The sequence below is a fragment of the Pygocentrus nattereri genome, chromosome 10 (assembly GCF_015220715.1).
Source record: "Pygocentrus nattereri isolate fPygNat1 chromosome 10, fPygNat1.pri, whole genome shotgun sequence".
Lineage (NCBI taxonomy): Eukaryota > Metazoa > Chordata > Actinopteri > Characiformes > Serrasalmidae > Pygocentrus > Pygocentrus nattereri.
The window spans coordinates 24175804-24191716 of record NC_051220.1 but is presented as its reverse complement, the minus strand read 5'-3'; the positions used below and the strand labels follow the sequence as shown (position 1 = coordinate 24191716).

General features: G+C 40.3%; 2 protein-coding genes across 3 annotated transcripts; one reads left to right on the top strand and one right to left on the bottom strand.

Moving 5' to 3' along the window:
* The first annotated feature begins 3904 nt into the window (after positions 1–3904).
* LOC108425673 (SERTA domain-containing protein 2-like) lies at positions 3905–7977 on the top strand. Its single transcript, XM_017694535.2, has 2 exons — positions 3905–4185; positions 5828–7977. Exon 2 carries the CDS (start codon positions 5832–5834, stop codon positions 6579–6581), a length of 750 nt encoding a protein of 249 aa, XP_017550024.1. The 5' UTR covers positions 3905–4185; positions 5828–5831; the 3' UTR covers positions 6582–7977.
* On the bottom strand, positions 7975–14087 carry si:dkey-229e3.2. 2 transcript variants are annotated; one of them, XM_017694536.2, is made up of 6 exons: positions 13691–14087; positions 12591–13125; positions 11950–12107; positions 10750–10888; positions 10391–10459; positions 7975–9524 (listed from the first exon to the last, which is right to left on the bottom strand). In XM_017694536.2, the coding sequence occupies exons 2-6, from the start codon at positions 12807–12809 to the stop codon at positions 9402–9404; spliced, it is 708 nt and encodes a 235-aa protein (XP_017550025.1). In that variant the 5' UTR covers positions 12810–13125; positions 13691–14087; the 3' UTR covers positions 7975–9401. The 2 variants fall into 2 exon arrangements, with proteins under 2 accessions (XP_017550025.1, XP_017550026.1); XM_017694537.2 differs by lacking the exon at positions 13691–14087 and adding an exon at positions 13390–13470.
* Positions 14088–15913: the final 1826 nt, after the last annotated feature.

Sequence of the window (15913 nt, the reverse complement as noted above, 5' to 3'; positions counted from 1 at the left end):
TCTGTGGGACAATCAGGGTAAATGTTAACGCTAATATTATTCACAAAAAAAGCATTGAATCATCATATAAAAACGATTTCTATGTTTTATTTTAAATATTGTATAAATGAGTGTTACCTTTTTTGGGAATTTTTCTGTGATAAAGTGAGGGTGAAATTTCTGTGCAGTGATTTTTAAACTGCTTACAGCGGTAACATTGGGGCTAAGGGCTGCCTAACAGGACTGTGCAACTCAGCCACCAGTAACGCCAAAAGTAGCTAGCTATGTATGTATGTATGTATATATAAACTAAACTTAGCTACTGCAGCTGTGAGCACTTGCAATTAGTTGTGGACAACTTACAGAAATAACGTTATCATTAAGGGCTAGCGCTAATGTTAACCTAGCTTTTTTATACATAACGTTAGATGTTGCTAAATGTTCTAACAGGACTGTACAATGTAGCCACCAGTAACGCCAAAAGTAATGTTAGTATACATGTAAGCTACTCCACTGTAAGGCTAGCCTTATCTCCCTCAATAACATTCAAACAAGCTACCTAGCAAGCAACCTGTCTAGCTAATAAGACACTTAACGTAACTTGAATGATGTAACGTTAGGTTAGCTAGCGGCTGCACCGTTATAACTCCAGCTAGGTGCTCTCCGCCTGGATAACAGTCACCAAAGGACAGGGCACAACTTGACTCCTATGCGCTGAGAGGGAGAGGGGACACCGGACTCGAAAGCTTGCATAGCACGTAAAAGATCCGCGTTGGGATCATGAGAGACAGAGCGCTGCGAATCCCGACAGGTGACAGGAAACAACTGAGGCTCAGCTGCGATCACACTGCAGTTTTAGAAAGAGTGTGTCTCAGTCCAGACACAGTAAACCGGGAACTTTTAACACTAGAAGTCCCAGAGAGGGGTCATTTAACATTTCTACCTCTGGAACCCAGAGACGGGTCGAGTGACCTGAAGGATTTTAGCTTTTTTAGATTACTGGCGCACCACAGGAGGTTGTTGTTTGCCATTGAGAACAGAAAGCTGTTCATCAATAGTGATGTGTCGACCAGGGTTGTAGGATGCGATGCAGTTGGTGACAAATGATCTCCACACATCAGAGATTGCAGCAAACTTATCGGTCTCCACTCGCTCACTGCGTGTGAACACTCACTGCGTGTGAACATGTCATCAAAGCGTAGGTGTTGCATGATGTCTTGGAAGCGGTTTCGGGCCATAGTTGCAATGATCCTTGGGTTTGCACGGTTTGCTGACCAGCTGTGAGGTAGTGATGGAACCTTGATCACCCCCCTCAAGATAATGACTGAAATAAATGCCATTAGTTCTGGGAGATCCATGAACCAGTCCACCTGCTCCGTGTGACGTGCATGTTGTGTCGTCCATTCTTGAATGCTACGAAGCATGTCAAGAGTGATTAAACAGAGGAAGCTCTGAAGGCGACTCCGGACACTAGCTCTTGGCTCTCCATCTGTAGGGTACGGTTCTATTGGGGTGAAATGGAGACGTTTCCCCACTTGTTCTTCATGCCACACTGTACCATCTTTTGCGGTCTCTGTCGGCTCACTCGCCAACCGAGCTCTCTTTTTTGGTAGAGGAGGAGTCTCCTCATCTGCAAGATAAATAATTAAAAATTAACATTTTGTTTTGGAAATAGAAATAGGTAATGGAAATGGAAATAGGTAATTTGAGAAATCTAACCTGAAGACAGCTCAGAGTCCGAATCCGGTTGAAGGACTATGTCTTCTCCATCTGAGTCACAAGGGTTGGTGTTACTCAGGATCCGTTCCAATGCCTGTTGAGTGGTAAACCTTCTCTGCATTTTGTTTCTTGTGAACAAAATAGGTGAAGCAGTCACCTATTTATCCCCCACAGCACAAAAGGCTGCATGCAAATTTGCTAAGGTGTTAGCAACCTTATGCATGTCCCCTGCATAACAATGCAGCTGGGGGGTGGACAGACACTCAGGAGCAACTTACATTCTTTTGCTTACACCCTTTTGCAAGAGGTTGAGGTGGATCAACACAATTAATTTGTTTTCTTTTTCTAGACTGTCATTTTGAACCCACTTCTTCCACATCTTTTTTAAAAACTTTTGCATATTTCTTGAAACAGATTGTATGTTTTGCAAACTATATGTACATTTGGCAAAATGACCTGTATAATGCAGCACAACATCACAGATCAACAGCGAAAGGTCACATCTCCCCCATACACTTTATGTATGCTTCAAAAGAAAATATGTGTTTTATACAAATTGTCAGTTCCCTCAAAATGCCCAAAAAAGTCTCTTGAGCTGTGTTTCACATGGTGTTTTACATTTACATTTATGGCATTTAGCAGACGCTCTTATCCAGAGCGACTTACAAAAGTGCTTGTCATTACATCAGAATATCTCATGTTAATAAAGGTCGACATAATTTTAAAGAGCTTTGCTCTAAATTGCTACCTGAAGTTATCTCTCTGTTTTGAGAATGTCACCTCGGTTTCAAGAAATGAGCCAAACCAATTGAAAAAAAAAGATCAACTTTAATTTAAATCAACTTTTATTTGTTCAAAATGTGCACCACCATGCCACCATGCTCAGGACATGCCCCCTCCTTCTACCTAACCATTAGAGCACTATCAGTCCTCTTTTGGCATGCATAGGCTTGCAGGTAACACACTATTCAACCTACCCCCAGTTAATCTATGTTTCTGTATTTTGGTCAAACAGTTTTCATCCTTATCCTTCTTTTCTTAAAAAAATAAATAAAAGGTTTTGTCTATTTATTCTTTTAAATTTTTATTTTTAACTTTTTCTTCACCTGCTTTTTTTATTAGCCAGCATATATTATTATTGGCCAGCTTATTTTGCTAGCCAGCATGGTCAAACAGTTTTCAAATAATATTCATATATACATACATGTAACAATGTAGAGAAAAGAAAGAAGGAAATGGAAGGGAAGAAGGAGAAGAAAAAGGTAAAATAAAAAAATTAAAAGAATGAATAGACAAAACCTTGTATTTTTTGTGAAGAAAAGAAAAAGAAAAGAAAAGAACAAAAGGGGAAAGAATATGTGAGCATAAAATATGTTGAGTAATAAAAAACGTATTGGACGACAAAAAGAAAATAAAAAGAAAGGAATGAGAAATATTTTTCATGTTTTGACTAAGGACTAAGATATGAAGTAAATAGAATTCAAGTATATAAAGTAAGTTATGCATATATGTAAATTGCAATGTGTCTATTGATTTTGTAAGATTTTTTTTCCTGTGAATAATCTTGCTGCCAATTCTTGTATGTTTCTTGAAACAAGCTCACTCAGGCCTGTCTGTAGAATTTGGGCAGAGGGGGATGAGAGGTGTTTGTGTGTAGGCAGGCTGTGGGTCCCCCTGCAGATTCCTCAGGTAATGGCCACATTTACAAATGAAAGGATGCTAATTGGAGCCATCAGAGTCATCAGTTTGGACTAAGGGTCTTTTGACCCACTTTCAGGACTTCAGGGGGTAGGTTGAAATCTCTGGGACTTCTAGTGTTAAATGCAAACATGTTTCCTTTGATTCAGAACACCGTATTAGCGTGGTCTCCATGGCGACAGGAACGGAACCAGGTACATTAACAATGTAATAGTGGGATTGCTTTCCAAGATTAAAGTCAAGTATTGAAAAAACGGCACATTTCACACGTGACCACGTTATAAAGCTGTTATTTATTTCACAGATTGGTGGCACTGAAAACTTCCCTTCAGCAGCTGAAGTAACTGCCTTCGCAGAGGGAGGCTCTTCACTGAGGGCACATTTAGAGCCTCGTGAGTCTTGTTTACCACTTACTTTCTGAGCTCTGGGGCGGAAACCACTCGCGCCCGGACGGACCAACCAATAAGTGACCTCTTGGCAAATGACGTAACGAAACCACGCCCGTTCTGCTTCCAACACTCGTACACGGTCCCGCTCCGTCTGCGAGTTCAGGGTGCTGCGCGGTCGGTCATGGCTTTGTGAGCTTCGCTGCGGTAGCAGTGACTGGAGATAAAGTGGAAGAACGAGAACCATTTCAGTTAATTACTTCATTCGCTCTTTAGCTCAGCAGGCTTAGCGCGAGGTATTGCTGGAGCCTCTCAGGACCTACTGATGATCGAAACAGACTGAACATGAGCTGGAAATTGGAGAGTGAACGTCCTCGTCAGCGGGAGTCTCTCAGTGCTAAAGGTAAGCTCGAAGTGTCAGAGTTAAAGCTCTGTCCTGTCTGTAGGCTTTGGGGGTTTGGTTGCAGGCGACGTGTTTGGACCACGGTGTAGGTTCACCGTGCTGCATCAACAACCGCTCGACAGCAGTAGTTTTACAAAGAGAAACTGACCGTGCTGGTCAGCGCTGTAACATTCCTCTTCCGCACGCTGCGCAGAGCTTTAAAGGTCAGCGGTCATTTTGAAACGTAGATAAGAAAAGACGCTTACTGGCCCTGTGAAAGAGTGATTTAGGCGTTTTAAAAAACTGCACAGTGAATGAAATCGTTGAGATGTAATCAAAATCATTCAGAGTGATTTGGTGTGAAATTGTGCCTTGTAGAGTAACGACTGAGATTTCACAGTGGTGAGGACTGGGGTCGCGATATCTGCAGCCAGGCAGGGGCGTAGCACCACATATTGAGCTACGGGGACAGTACAGTGCTTCTTTATCAGCTTGTGCTTGTTACATATGGCAAATGTAGCTAATGGCTGGTTAGCTCGCAAACTTACCTTGCTACACACTTACTGTTCAGAGAGACAATCAGTGAAACAACAACAGGCATGACCTAAAAGGAAAATGCAGTGTCACTGTTTATTTCTGTAATAACAGACTCTGTCAAAACTGGGAACCAAAATAAATTTATTTCAGCTTTTGGAGGGCCCATCATCCAGGAAGGGCCCTACTTAGTCAGATCCATCATTAAACAACCAGTGTCTTCTGGGTTGTTATATTCATAATGGCAAAATAGTAGTAATCAGAAAATCTGAAAGGAGTTTTCTTTAGGTACTGTTTTTTTTTTCTTACAGTGCCCGGTATGTACCTCTCTGCCATGAAAGTATTTAAAGATATATTTTAGGCCAAAACCTTCTTCAATACTATCGTAAAACAACATTCCAGGCATTAGGCAGTGGTATTCATAACCTTTTTGAGTAATAACATTATGTAAGATAGCTTTTAGAGGTATGTCTAGTTAGTATCACCACCATGGTGAACTGTTCTAACTCAGTTTCTCCAGAAAGGCACGTTTCACAGCAGAATGCACCGAGTGAGTGTTTACATTAATGATGAAATTTGCAAAGAATGGTGGCATTGCCCTTAAACACTCTTTGGGTCTCCCAGCCATTTCATTTTGTAAAGATCTTCTCCACACTTCTGTTAAACTATATGTTTGAGTTCTTAGAAAGCTAGTCTTCTGCCCCAGAGGAACACAGTGGGCTTCCATACACTGATCAGCCATAATGTTAAAACCACCTGTTTTCCTGCACTCAATGTCCATTTTATCAGCTTCGCCTGCCATATAGGTGCATTTTGTAGTTCTACAGTCACAGACTTTAGTTCATCTGATATTCTGCATACTTTGCTAACCACCTTTCACTCTGTTCTTCAATGGTCAGGACCCCATATAACCATCACAGAGCAGGTGTTATCGGGTAGTGGATCATTCTCATTACTGCAGTGACACTGGTGTAATGGTGGGGTGTTGGTGTGTTGCACTGGTATGAGTGCATCAGACCCAGCAGTGCTGCTTTTAATATTGTGGTTGATTAGTGTAGATTATACTAACTGACAATACTGACAATGAGCCACTGAATTCAGCCCTAAAATGCATCTGATTTGCTTTCAGATTTATGTGCAACAGTGTCAGGTGTAACACCAGTTTCTTGGAGGAGGTGATGGTGGAAAACAAAGATGGCCAGAGCTGGAGCTCAGTTGACTGTTATGTGCATGAGAGGGAGCTGGTGCTCAGCCTGTGCCTGGATAAGCTGCAGGGCAGCCAGGTGCCCAGCCTCCATCGCTCTGTTCTCCTAGCCAACACCATGAGACACATCCAGAGGGAGATGACCCAGGAAGGCCCACCAGAAAATCTCTGCAGCAGACAAATATCCCAGTCTCAGATGGCCATGCCCCTTCGTACATCTGAATCTCAGCTCCAGCCTCCTGATTGCATCCCCACCTTGAGTGACATGGACCGAGGGGGTGTAGATCTGACCTGTTCCAGGTGTGCAGAGGAGGTAGAAATTGAGATGGATGTGTCCTTCTTTCCCTCTGGTTTTATCACTTCTTCAACTTCCACTCCTTTCACGGACAAAGTCTTTACAGACAGTTTGATTGGTCTGATGTCCCTTCCTGAAGCAGGGAACACTCAGGGCTATCTGACTGACCTGGCCTTAGATGATATCTTTGATGACATTGACACATCCATGTATGATTCTTCAGAAATGTCCTCTTTCATGACCTGTGTGTTCTGCAGTGTGAGCCACTTGTTTGGTGGAGATGAGGAAACCAAAGATCTCCCAGATTGTCCCTCAGCAAGCTCTATGCAGTGCAGCCCCACAGACCTAAATGACATAATGGAAGTATTAGTGGGCTTGGTTTAAAGAAATAACTTGACCACTTTACTGACCACCAAAGTGAAATCCAAAGGATCCGGCCATGGTGCAGATGAATCAGAAACTCATGCAGATTATTATTCCACACCAATTTAATGGGAGGAGTACTTAGAGGACTAGAGTACTTCAGGTCATTTAGAATGACTTTGTTCACATTACAACAATTGAATTATGCAGAAATAAAACAAAACTTTGGAAGTCACCCTCAAGAATGTAAAATCAAAATATATTATTGATTCATAATTTTGGATATACAATGAAGAGATATTTTCACATAGATTTTATATAATGTGTGATTTTAGATGCAATATTTTTTTCTTTAATACACAGCTTTTCTTATAGGTAGCATGTGTAGGCTTTTAATAATATGGGATAATATATAGCATTATAACTTATAGGTTCTTCTAACTGTGCACACTACCTCTTTGCGTAACGTTAACATATAGACTCTTGTTAACGGTAAATAGCAAGTTATCGTAAGTGATTAACCCGTGTAGAAAAAATATGGACCTATCTTTTTATATATTTAAAATATTTTTAAACTCATTGCAAATGCATTCCAACACTAAAATGTCTTTCAGAATTGCTGTATTAGTCAAATACATTTAAAAAATACATTTGAAAAATCGACTTCGAATTCACTCTGACTGCTAGCTGTGCTGCTAAGGAATGACAGGAGGCGAGGGAAAAGAAAAATGGAGAGAGAGAGACATGGGGGCAGTGGTGTTGTTGGGAATAAGAGTGTGTAGTGAGCTCTGCACTGATTAACTGTTTTATAGTTTTATGAATCTTGTATATGCCAGGTATACACATTTGCATATACACTATGTAAATTGTGATTTTTGTTGGGTTACTGCATTTTATTTTTCATATAAATCACAGAGAATAGATAAAGAATGATTATGTATTTTAACATCAATCAAGAACTGTTTACCTTTTCTACATATGGGGAAACTGCAATGTGCATCATGCTTGAGCAAACAAATGATTTTGCTTTACATTATTATCTCTATAGGTTTAGAACAGTTTAGTGCGGTTTTTGTACAATACATTGCCACAAAGCAATTAAACTGCAAGCTGTGGAACAAAGACTCATACCATGTACCACGCTTATGATGTAGGCTGAGCAAGTAGTAAGTGTTTCATTTACTATTTACAATGGCACCAAATGTAATATCGTTACATTTCTGAGTTTACCTAACAATAAACATCCAAACAAACTACCAGTTGTGGTCATTGTAATTGAATTTGAGTTAAAATGGTTAAGTGATTACCTTTTACATTTTTGTCCAGCAGGTGTTGCAAGTGACAAACTGCAGCTTACAAACATGTGCTTTTCATTTTCTGACTTTTATGTTCAATAAATGTTTACACACACAAGTAACAAGCCTTTGAATTCTTTTTATTTTGCAATTATTCTGCTTTTTGAAGAAATACCATCCACCTTAAGAGTTGTCCACAGTGTATACAGAATGTTTCAAAGTCATTATTCACATCTTGCAAGCTGACTTAAGCAAAACTGCAAAATTGTAACATTCAGGTAAGCTTATTAATACAAACCATAGCCTTAATATATTGACCTACAATGTTAAGACTTAGTATAACTTATATAAATACATATCTTTGTTCCACAAATATTACATAAAGCCCAAGTAATTTTCAAGTAAGCAAATGTTTTTGCTTCTTCAGTTCTCTGTGAGTCCAGGCAGCATTGTAGAAAAAAATGATAGATATATTTGTATATATAAATGTGTTCTGTGTCTCTGGTTCATATCTTTGATCCTAGCTCTCATTTTTTCTAGCAAATAACAGTAACAAATGGTATGATCTAAACAAACAGTGACTCATGCGATAACATAATAGATTCTATTATGTGATAATAGATCTAATCGAGTCTAATATCTAATGACAGATGTTAGAGTAGATTAGTTTGAGATTAGCTAGCTAGCTAACACACTCACTGCAGGGACTTATCTGATTGATTGACCATGTAGGCCACTGTTTCCCTACCCTGGTCTAGGAGACACACTTACACATTTAAGTTTTTTGCCTGTTCCTTACACACTTAATCCAACTGAACAGCTCATTAACAACCTCTTCCTGTGTTGAAGAGAGTGTGTTAAAGCAGGAAAAACACTAAAATGTGCAGGACAGCGTACCTCCAGGAATAGGATTCGAAAACACTGATCTAGGTGGAGGGTTGGTGGGAGTTGGTGGTGACAGGCACATGATGGGAGCCATGCAATCATACCCCACTATATTCAATTCCAAAGACAGCATTTCTAGTAAGCAGACATATCTTTGAGGAGTTGAGGGCTTCTGATAGTGAAACTAAAAAGAGGATAACTAGACTAGACCTGAACTTACTAAAGCATATTACCTGCCGGACTACAGACAGTCAGATCGCACTCCATTCCATTCCAAACTGAGGCTGCTTAATTTCCACACATTTGGGAATTTGTCATGGCTCAATCGGACCCTTGTGTTTCACTCATTCTGTTCTGTTTATTGTCGAAGAACTTTTTGTGGATACACACAAGCCTGGGCCACATTTCTCTGTTAATAGTGATTCTTTCATATAAATGTATAAAGTGGATGAATACGCTTAGAAAATTCTCAGGTCAGTGTAACAGCTTATTCCTTAAGTAGCTTGTAACAATATAATCGCAGTTCAACAAATAAATCCATTATTGTGCAAGTAGTACTGTATGTAACTGTTTTTCTATCTTTTTGTTTTGTCAGAAAATCTTCCCTGAGCGGATATACTGTGAGTATTTTGCAGTAGGTGCATAGTGTGGTGTATTAAGTTCATTGTAGCAGGTCTTGCTTGTTCTGATGGGGCAGAAGTCTCAAACTGTACTGGCTGAACCACTGGGGTGAGATCTGGTAGAGATATCCTGGTTTATTCTGACACCGAATTGGTGCCATTAGCTACAGACACAGAAACAGGCCAGAGGTTAGTGAAAAAGTTACACTTTGATTAACTTACTTGAATTGATTTACTGCTTTGTGTCATGCCTTTAGCCCCTTTATCCCCATCATGATGAAGTTATTATTGAATAAACCCTGACAAAATGCAATATGATAAAATGCACTAATGATTGATAAATAATCATGTGTTAATAATAAACAAAATTTTCACCAAGCAATGCAGTTTGTTACTTTTTTTCTCTGCAAAGGTTAATCATTAAGATGCAGACAGTCATTCAGAGACGATTGATGTGAAATGTGCCATTCTATATTCGAGTCAGAATTGCTCACAGTGGTGGTGATAGGAACCAGACATCTGAAGAGTTTGTCACTAAACATTACGTCACAGAAATCATTACATTAAATGGTTACAAATATTCTGCATGATGCCTTAGATATAGTTTTATTGTGGTTTTTCAATAAGATTTTGGTTTAGTTTTTAAAAATACAGGGCGAGTCAGGTTTTATTTTATTATTGACTTTTGTCTCTGTTGTCATCTCAAACAAATTGTGTATGCTGAGAGAATCCGCAACAAACACCACCTTCAACACTGCACCGTGGAGGCTTGTGACAGCATAAAAAATAAAATAAAACGGTGTCCTGTGACTTTGGACTCACCCTGCACTTTCAATGCGTAGAGACACATGCAGGGCTTTGAATGAAAAATGATTTATATTACAATGTTTATTATCAACATTACACATAAAAAACCCTGAATACAAGCATCGGTTCACTGGTCATTTTGGAACCACAATCCCAGGTACCTATCACCACTACCACTCTGAACATCTGACTCTGTAACATGTAAATATCTCTGTAAACCTACCTTAGTCTGGATGAGAGCAGCAGGAGAACTTTCAGGTTCCTCAAAACCCAGGTCAGGCAAATTAGCATTCTGAAAACATATGATAGCAGATTATGTATTTTCATGCCTCTGAGCATTTGTCTTTCATTAAAGCTCTTGTGCCCTCCAGTGGACACATATGGAACAAAATCATATTAATCAAAATAACTTTTGTCCCTTTAAAAACCTTAAATAACCAAAGTTTAAGCATCCCGTTTACACAGTCTGCCATGTTAATCAGCATCTCAAACATCAGATGCAATTGTCAAGATCAGTGAACTGCTGAACAAACAAGTACATTTGTCTGGACTTTATTATTGTGTTAGGCGCTCTCCACTCACTTGTGAGGTGTTCATGTCTGAATGTTTGAGTTGGAGTGTGTTGATCAGCTGCTTGTGGGAGTGTAAGCTGGGTTTAGGACTAAAGAGGCTCAGATACTCCATCTTATACAACAGACGATGGCACAGGCTGGCAGCCTCTCTAGAAAGAGAGAGACAAAGAAAGAGTGAGAAATCAGGGATGCATTAATACGGGAATTGTGGGCCAATGCCAATATTTGTCATGCACATATCTGCAGATGCTGATATATAAACATTTATAAAATGTAGAAATTGGGACTAGATCCACCTGGATTAGCATTACAGAGAAAAGTAAGATATTTTTTTCAGGGTTAGAAATATGAATAAACGCAGAGATTTAAGCACAGTAGTACAACATCATCGAAATGCATTGCTCTTCCTGACTACCATAAATACATCATCAAATCAATCCAATTTAAACATCTAACGCAGATATTTTTTAAAGCAAATATCTGTCAATACTGATATGATTCTGATACAAAACGATTCTGATATAAAGTGCTGCATATGTGTAGAGTGCAAAATAATTAGCAATAATAAAGAAAATCAAGCAGCTCTAATAAAGAAAAAAAAACAGGTTTCCTTAACATATGTCCGTGTTAATCTGTTCAAAACTACATGCTGAACTCAAACCCAGAGGTCTGAGAGAAACAGGAACGGAGCCAACAATGCTTTGTCTGTGTGCAGCACACACGCGCGCACACACACACACACAGCCTCCACAAATCAACTTTAACATGTGCTTGAACATATGGCGGTGTGCGCTGGCAGTGCCACCAGGCAGGTAAATGTCGGAGAGAATTAAGCATGAAAGAACACCAAAGGAAGCACCACCAGACGCTGGCACAACATGCATTTCATTTGTTGATAATGTGCCCTCACCGTCATAACAAAACTCATTTTATACAGCTTTATACATGAAACTTCATATATAAATAGCTACTTATTTTAAAGTAATGGGCCCAATCATGACGTGATCACACAGTGTAAAGCAGTGGTCATCAGTTATGGTCCAAGAGGACCACAGTCCAGTGCGGTTTGGTGATTTTCCTGGTCACATCATCTAAAACTTGTAATTAACTTGTTTTTCCACTGAACTGTACTTTAGTGTAAATAAAAGCATGAGTTATGAGGCTTTGACATGACAGCTACAATATATTTGAGATTTCCCTGCAGTAATACCTTGATAGTGCTGGTGGATCATAGGGTATGTGTGTCAAGTTGTGCAGTAGCTGGGACAGTGGTGGAATCTCCATTACAGCAGTATCTTTCACTGTCTCCTCAACATGGAAACAATTGTGAAACACAATCCAGGGGCTGACCCCGTCATCATTCTCCACCTGCACACACAACAACTGAGATTAGATATAAGATAATCTACTGCAAAAGCAAGGGGGGATGCCAAAGGAAAGTGAGAAGACAACACTGTGGATCTGAAAGGATGTGTAGCTGTCAATAAGCCATTACAGACTAAAGTAAACGGACAAAAAAGAAGCTGCTGGTGTTCTCCCAACAGATATTTGAAAATAGACACAATTTTATTTTGGCCAAAAAATGAATTATAATTGATTATGTTCAATTATAACATTTGAAAGTTGATGTGGCTGAATCATCACTCTCAGATCACGCATTGATGTCTTTTCACACCCCTAGCATTCAATATCCACAGAATGTTCTGTGTGAAATAGTGGCAAAATCATAACAGTGAAAGGGGCTGTTGTCTATATCTACAAAACCAGCCCGTGGTATGACTGGCCAGACTTGTTTGCATGTTGTTGCCAAACAGGTTTCCCATCATGGTGGTACACACTGAAAAAGCTCACCTTTTGTTTATGGTCAGAACTTCTTTCCTGAGGTGACAGAGCTGAAGGTTCCACCTTTTTGCTGAGGCTGCCATGAAAACTATTCCAGTCTCCAAAACTGCTGCCATCCCCCTGATACTCATTCCAGTGTATAGGGCTGTAGGTGGACCAGTCCTCAAAGCCCTCACAGCTGTGAAAGCCATCTTCACTGAGGCTGTCCAGCACAGCACACTCAGTCATCACAGATAAGTTCCAACCCACCGTTCCAAACAGGTGAAAAATGCTGTTTTCCAGGTTCACGGTTGACCTCAAGCTTTTATTGCTTCAAATCAAAGCTCCTCGTGGTGGACAGTTGGCTTGACATAAATGCTGCTCTTCTCTGTTCACAGGCTAAAAGTGAGTTTGATGCTCTCCTCACTGAGAAAAAGCAGGAAGTTCCCATTGTGTTTCAGCTGGGAGTCTGACGAAACACACTTCCTTCCACTGGCTGTGTGAACTTCTGCATTGCCTCTTTTGCTGTTAAGGTTGGATTTCCAGGAATACAAAACTGAAGAATCTGGAAAGTGTGAAGGACATGATAGATTGGGTGACTGCTAATGTGTAATTTGATAACACTTTGAATATTTTTGTGACACACTCATCACACAGTGTCAGAACACATAGTATGTGCCATGGTATAAACATTCAAATTTAAAGAGCGATTAAACGTTAAGTCAACCAAAAAAGCTATAAATCAATAACTTGCTGAACAACTTTCACGGTGACTAGCAGATGAAAGTGTGTTAAAGCCGACAAGCTACGTTCAAACAAAGCCACGAACCTGTTCGTACAAGGGGAATTTCTAATCAGCTAAAATTTAAACTAAGCGACAACTGCTTCCGAGCTGAGATTGACTCTTATTCGCCAGCGTCTTCTTTGAACACTCCGTTCCACCTTAAATGCCACAGTAGTTACATTCTTGCGCCTCAGGAACCGTAAAGTAACTACCGCGCCATTTAAGGTAGACCGGAAAATCAGAAGAATAAGCCGACGAACAGGAAGCCAACTTCAGTACCGCGGTTTCAGCCGTAATCTTTAATAGACGTTCATGTGAATGTTTACGAGAGAAGAGTTAGACTCACTTTTTGCGGTAGAGGACAGTCACAGGTGTTCGGTTTGGTTGAAAAGTGAACATTGCGCCGCTTCCGCACTACCGCTGCTCTGACGCACTGAGGGAGGAGGACACCGACCCTCTACACACCCAGCACAGGCATGAGGAGGACTCAGAGAGCTTAGAGGAATCTGGAGCCCAAACAGACTTCGTATGCAGACGGTTTGTGGCTGACGTATGTCTGGGGTCCAGCGTGGATTAAACAGTGTCAGGTCTAATCTAGGCCTACAGTTCACGCAGGAGGAGCTGGTAACCTCACTGGAGAATGTTCGGGAAGCACGATGGATTCACATCGGCGGATGTTTGGATTGGATTTATCGCACTCTGGAAAAGCACGACATTTACGTGATGCTAAAAATTGCGTTTTATTCATTACTGAATATTCATTAATCAATCATTTATTTCTCTGTGAAACTAATACAGATGGATCCAATTTGAGCATTTTATGAATGTTTCTATATCAGCATTGCTAGGACATGTCCATGAATAATGTCGGATAACAGCATCGACCCACAGCTCCATATCAACCCTAGATAATGTCGTAAGCATTAGAGAGGGTTCGGGTGAGGAAGGTGTAGTTGAAAAAGGGTAAAAGGGGCAGTTTTATTATTCTGATGTATTCTGTCTATTACTCTTAAATATAATGAAATAGTAAATTCAGTTATTAAATAATAATAAATGTAGTTATTTTACTCGACAATTGAACTCAATGGCATAGAATGGCAAAATACTAGAAAAATCTTGAGGTGGGGATTTGACAGTGGGCGTGTCTTGTTGGATACTTTTGCAGGCATAAATGTGGGTGACATGGAGCCCCGCTGATGACATCCTGTATAAATAAAAATAATGCGTGGCCACGCCTTATTAACGCGTGGGAACGAGATCCTAATGCGTGGCCATGACCTAGACGGCAACTTTAAACACGAAGAAAGAGTGCGTTTAAAAGTCGGTACTGATCATTGTGCATTAAGACCCCTGTTTACAGGACACTTTCCACCACAGTGACGTGCAGGATGAACTGCGGGCCAGAGGGACCGACAGACAGCGCGTTACTGTGCGTACGGTACTACCGGGCGTTCAGAGCTGGTCTGGAAACTAGAGGACATGCTAGCCTAACTGAGAGTACAAGGTCCTCGGATGCCTTTGTGTACGTCACCAACCACTACTATCAGGAGTTTGCAGACCTGCTTAACAGGTCCCCTTAGGAAACGCTGACAAAGACGGACAGCAGCTGTCAAGCAACTCGCCTGCCACGTGACGCTGTACGTCCGCACTGTTGGGAGTAGAGCTACAACGTCCACGTAGACCAAACAGGTGTGACCCCTGTACGCGATACTCAACACTGGAGAATGGGCGATGCTGATGAAGAAGCGCCAGCATGTGGACACGCTGCTGATGTTTATGACCCCATGCCCGCAGGCTGAACGACCCCAGCCACTGGGAAGAGAACGTACAACTTCCTAATCAGTAAAACCCCCCAAAACACTCTGTGGGGTAAATCTCTTTTCTCCGGTGGAATACAAATCGGAAGTGTGTCAACCTGATAGATATTACTTACGTTTACACTTAAGTATCAAACTCTCTCATTTGAAAAAGTAGGACAGTTGTCTACGATATGAGCCCTTTAAATGTTAATGTAGATCACTGATACTTTGTTATACATTAGGGTGAATCTAAGTAATGAGGGTCATTAGTTCATATTGGAGAACAGTGTTGGGTAGTGAAACACTTATTTAATTTGTCTACTTACAGTATTTCCTTTTGCTCATTTACAAAAAATATACTACTGGCATCATCTGAACTGGAGTAAACAAGTTCCTAATTAGCTACTTGAGGTCCAATAATGCCTGAATCACTGCATTTTGGTTGAACAGGGTCCAAACAAGCCAGTTGCTCCAAACAAAGTGCATGTTAAGTGTTAAGTGCAAAAATCCTGTAATATATTTCATAATCACACTGCATTAAACCGATTTCCTCACAGGCAAAGAAATAATCCCAAGCTTGCTGCCTGTGTTGCGAGAGCATTAGTCTTACACAGAGAAAAATCTTTGCCATGAACAGAGAGAAGTATGAAGTCACATTACTAGCAGTAAGCCACTAAACTGTTGACATCTCAGTTATTAAGAAAGAACAAAACTAACAAAGATTTGTGGACATTTACTAAAACCTAATGTCATGGGATTAATGACAAAAA